At 37.4% G+C, this 4,546-nt stretch overlaps 1 protein-coding gene across 1 annotated transcript; it reads right to left on the reverse strand.

Moving 5' to 3' along the window:
* Window positions 1-1,782: 1,782 nt before the first annotated feature.
* On the reverse strand, window positions 1,783-3,800 carry SYP32 (syntaxin of plants 32). The gene is made up of 5 exons (XM_078970582.1): window positions 3,155-3,800; window positions 2,683-2,933; window positions 2,420-2,592; window positions 2,155-2,352; window positions 1,783-1,995 (listed from the first exon to the last, which is right to left on the reverse strand). Exons 1-5 carry the CDS (start codon window positions 3,423-3,425, stop codon window positions 1,836-1,838), a joined length of 1,053 nt encoding a protein of 350 aa, XP_078826708.1. The 5' UTR covers window positions 3,426-3,800; the 3' UTR covers window positions 1,783-1,835.
* Window positions 3,801-4,546: the final 746 nt, after the last annotated feature.

The following is a 4,546-nucleotide window of genomic DNA, read 5'->3' on the forward strand; positions in this document are numbered from 1 at the left end:
CTAAACATTAAACATCCAACCCAAAAATCTATCTATAAGTATATAAGTTAAACATTGAACATTACGTGTGTATTTTGGGTAACGATTGATAGAACACAAGACCGAATAAGCAATCGTGCAAGGGGAAAAAATGTGACTTTTCATATTTGGTTCGGTCCATTTGGACCGAATAAGCCCTTATTAGGGTAACCCGGACCGAATAACCCGAAAACCGAATAAGTCTTATATAGATACCCGAAAAGCGAATCAAATTGCTTATTCGGGTCTAATTCGGTTCGATTTGATTCGGTTTTCGGTTCGGTTCGGGTTTTCTGGCCAAATTCTCATCCCTAATCACTCGCTACGAGGACAAAGAATATGTCCTCGACGAGAAGCTTGAAAAGATCCATCCAGAAACTGCCACTACTAAAGAAATCGTTGCCTTTGAGGCACATGAACGTGATGCTACGAAGGGTCATTGCATCATGCTCGCGACTATGAATGCAGAACTCCAAAAGTCCTACGAGGATATGTATCCATTCGAGATGCATCAAGATTTAATGGATAGGTATCACCAAAGCGCGAGGCAAGACCGCTATGAGATCATCACTAACATGATCACCACTAGGATGGGAGTGGAGAATCCCTAAACTCGCATCTACAGAAGATGCAAAGGTATGTTGATCATCTTCTAAAGTTAAACGTTAACTTTGATGAGGATTTGGCTATCGACATCATCCTCCACTCCTTGCCTCCGTGCTACAACCAGTTCAGAATGACCTACCACATGAACAAAGAAGAGGTCACTTTGAGCAAGCTACAAGGGTTGTTGAGAACTGCTGAAAGCAAACTAAAGGATAAATCTATTGCATCTACTCCTACAGAATCGGCTCCTGTATTGGCAATTGGGCAAGGAAAGGGTAAGAAGAGAAAGACTCCTTCTAAGAGCCATCAAAAGGGAAAGTCCCAAGATGGTTCCTCTTCTAGTGGGATCAAAGTTGATTCCGCTAAGCCATCTTCTGTCCCTAATGATGTAGAGTGCTTTTACTGCCATGAGAAGGACCACTGAAAACGAAGTTGCCCTAAATATCTGCAAGATATTAAGGATGGGAAGATAAAGCCCACATTTACAGGTATGTATTCAATTAAATCTAATAACTCATCACTTGCTATTTCATGGGTTCTTGATACTGGATGTGGTTTCCACATTTGTTCAGATTTGGAGGGCCTAAGAGAAAGTAGGGAAGTGGAGCATGAAAGGATAAATTTGGTCATGGGAAACAAAAGATCATCACCAATTACCAAGATTGAAGTTTATTCCTTAGTGTTGAGCAATGGGTTAGGGTTAGTTTATTCCTTAGTGTTTCTGTGCAACACGCAGTTATTCGCCTAGTTTTATAATAAAGTACCGGGGGATGAAACAATTTGATACATTGGTTTTATGAAAATGATTTTGGATGATTGATTTATGCCTTTTAAAAAGAAATTTTTGGTTTAAAATTTGTGAGGTTATACCGATCTCGCATCGTGAGGAAAAACTTTCATTTTATAGATTTTTATATATTTACTATTAATTACCTTCAATATATCTACTTCGGCTTCTAATTGACCGCTTTGTCGATTAGTCAACTTGTTGTAAATGACATTGAATTTGTTGATATTTTCGTCCATGTCCTTCCACTTTAAATTCATTTGACACACAATATGACCGATAGTTTGTATTTGTTTTAGAAAATTATCAAGAATCCACTTCCAAAAGCGACTCAAATCATTGTTAATTCGCAGTATCTGAATCTTCTGAAATGTCAAGAAAAAAGGCCTGTTGTTTCGTTTCATATCTCAAAAATATTGTTATATTAAGCAACAAAGAATAGAAAAATCATGAGAAATACAATTAATACAAAGAATATCTTTATCATGAGCCACCTGTTAGATGATATACTGTTGAGATACCTCATCAGTTGCCCTTGTGCTCCTTCTACATTCGCCAAAGTATCCTCCATGTTTTCATCAATCCTGTCAACCCCATCATTTTCTTACTTAATACAGAAACTAAGGTATTCTTAAGACACCAAGACTTCACCCATTGTGAAATTTGCATTTTGGAATGTAAGGGTAAAATGGTCATTTAGTCTCGTTCACACGGTTTATTCAGTCTAAAAAAACGGGACTAACCTGATTGCAAGCTCCCCCTGCTGAGAAACCATGGTTGCCAATTGTTGAAAAATGCTGCCTAATTCATGAATAGTGGACTCCACATTGTGAAGAGCTTCAGCTCTACTTTGCATGTAACTATCTTGTAATGGAACAATCTGTTGTTGCTGATTTTGTTGATCTTGAATCAATGGCTGAGATTCTGCATCAGTCTGCTTTCTAAAAGAAACAGAAATTAGTTAGCTTTGTTTTTCTGTAATTTAACTTTGCCAAAATTTGTCTTTACCTAGGGAACAATGCAGATGAACTTGAAGAGTCATTAGCCCATGGAGGAGGTGAATTTGAAGAACTGGATGTTCCCTTGTTTGCTAAAGGGCGTTGACGAACGAATGGATTAGCATTCTCTTTTGAAGTAGTTGCAGAAAATAATTGTCTTCTGTTTTCATGAACCTTCAAATGCTGCAGCCAAATGATTCAAAGTTCAACAAAGACATTGATAGAAAGATGATATGGTTCAGATAAAAGTATGGTTTCATAGCAACTGTGTACCTCTGTTCGCATAGTAAGAACCTCCTTGAACTCTTTTGTAGCTGACATCAATCGATTCTTTAGATTATCAACAACTGTAGTTGAATGGGTAGTTGTATCGCTAGAAATACTTGCAGTTTCATTTTGGGAATTGCATACAAGCTGCAAATCTACTACTGCTGAATTGAGAACAGTAATGTCCTGTTTGATGACAGCAGTCAGCTCTTGGATCTCCATTGTTGGATCATCAAAAACAGATGTCCTCTTTGCCACTAGAAATACAGAAGCTATAACATGTTAATAATACTTCTTCCTCCGGGTTTACAATTCAACATAGATTGAGATTGATGTCACTTTTTTGAAACTAGCATGATACTAGAGCACAATTGCGTATACAATTTACCCAATATATTGATCGATATGTATCCAGTTTTAGTAATAACTGTATCTATTGTTTAGTAAAAGAGAACTATGAGTGCATGAAGCAACTTACATTTGGCAAGCTTCGCTAACTTTTGCGACGTTTGGTGAATTCCATACCCAATTTTGGAAGCCCTTTTGTTAAATTCTGACTGGACTGCGACCGTCGATCGCGATCCCGCAACCTTGCTGGAACCACCAGCACCACTCCCAGCACCGCGGCTGTTAACAGTCGTCTCTGTCGCATCTGAAATTGGATGTGATTTTCTTAGCCTCTCAGCTATGCTCGAAAACTCCTGACTCCGATCTCTATATGACGATCCTTGCCCAGATTTCACATTCATGATATACACACAACGTGAATTTGTTTATGGAATCGAAGGAAAAGGAAATTGATCACAGGAACCCTAAAAACTAGCTGAGTGATTTCACGGGGGCATGACGAGAATTCGAATCAAGCAAAACAAATGTTAATCTGAATGTTAGAGTGTCAAATTACAAGGGTCATTGATTGCTTCGAGAAATTGGGTTGCAAAGCAAGACTTGTGAGAGAGAAGAACGAAGATCTAAGAAAAAACCTAGATCTGGGGAGATTAAAATTGACGAAGAGTAACTTGCGACAGCAAAGAAATTTCCCGGTTTTCCTTTCCACCGCGTATCGTCTACTCGGCCGTAAAATATATTTACTCCAATTAAGCCGCTAAGAAATTGTTGAATGGAAAAGGTTGTATAATAAATTCTAAATTCTAAACCAGTTCGATTGTATATGTAACGCTCACTATATAAAATGATCCGATTATATAAAATAACAATTTTACCCTGATATCTTAGTGTTAAATAATAATAATAATAATAATAATAATAATGAAAACAATAACTTATTATAAAAGTTCAATATCCAACTAGTAATTTTCAGAAATTAATTATGCAATAGAATTTAAAATAGTGGTAGATTCGACCAAAATAAGTATCTTCAAAGACCAAAGTTGCCTAATTTCGATTTTGGGTTATCTTCTTCCCCTGATCAATTATGTTTGTGTTTCTTTTCGTTGTATGCTTGTGTTCGTGTTTCTTTTTTCCATTCTAAGGATTAAATCGTTGGCTACGAGGAAGGTGGATGAGGGTGGTGCAGGGCCAATGGAGGAATGAATTTCACTCAGATTCAGTCATCAATTTTTTTTTTGTATGAACAAGTCAAACATTATTGACCCAGTGAGATGCAAAGCAGAGACATCAACACATGGAGCTGACCGAGTCAGACATGTTTGTCTGACCTGACCCGGTTAGATCCAAATCAAACAGGGCCTAAGTTTTGTAGTAGTTAGAGTAAATATGCTTTACAGTTGAATATACGAATCAACAGAAGTGACTTTTGGACGGGACCGATTTCGGAGAATATTGTGGATTGTAGATTGGATCGGATAACATTTATCAAGTCTAGGTCTAGGTCCGGGTTTTTTCGGTA

The sequence above is a fragment of the Lactuca saligna genome, chromosome 8, assembly GCF_052625555.1.
Source record: "Lactuca saligna cultivar CGN05327 chromosome 8, ASM5262555v1, whole genome shotgun sequence".
Taxonomy (NCBI): domain Eukaryota; kingdom Viridiplantae; phylum Streptophyta; class Magnoliopsida; order Asterales; family Asteraceae; genus Lactuca; species Lactuca saligna.

What these genes read in the sequence shown, in the direction of transcription:
- SYP32 (XM_078970582.1), bottom strand. Translation starts at nt 3,425, where the DNA reads ATGAATGTGAAATCTGGGCAAGGATCGTCATATAGAGATCGGAGTCAG. An exon ending in TTCTTACTATGCGAACAGAG is followed by an intron (nt 2,593 to 2,682) that starts GTACACAGTTGC and finishes ATTTGGCTGCAG; the next exon opens with CATTTGAAGGTTCATGAAAA. An exon ending in CAGGGGGAGCTTGCAATCAG is followed by an intron (nt 1,996 to 2,154) that starts GTTAGTCCCGTT and finishes TGGGGTTGACAG; the next exon opens with GATTGATGAAAACATGGAGG.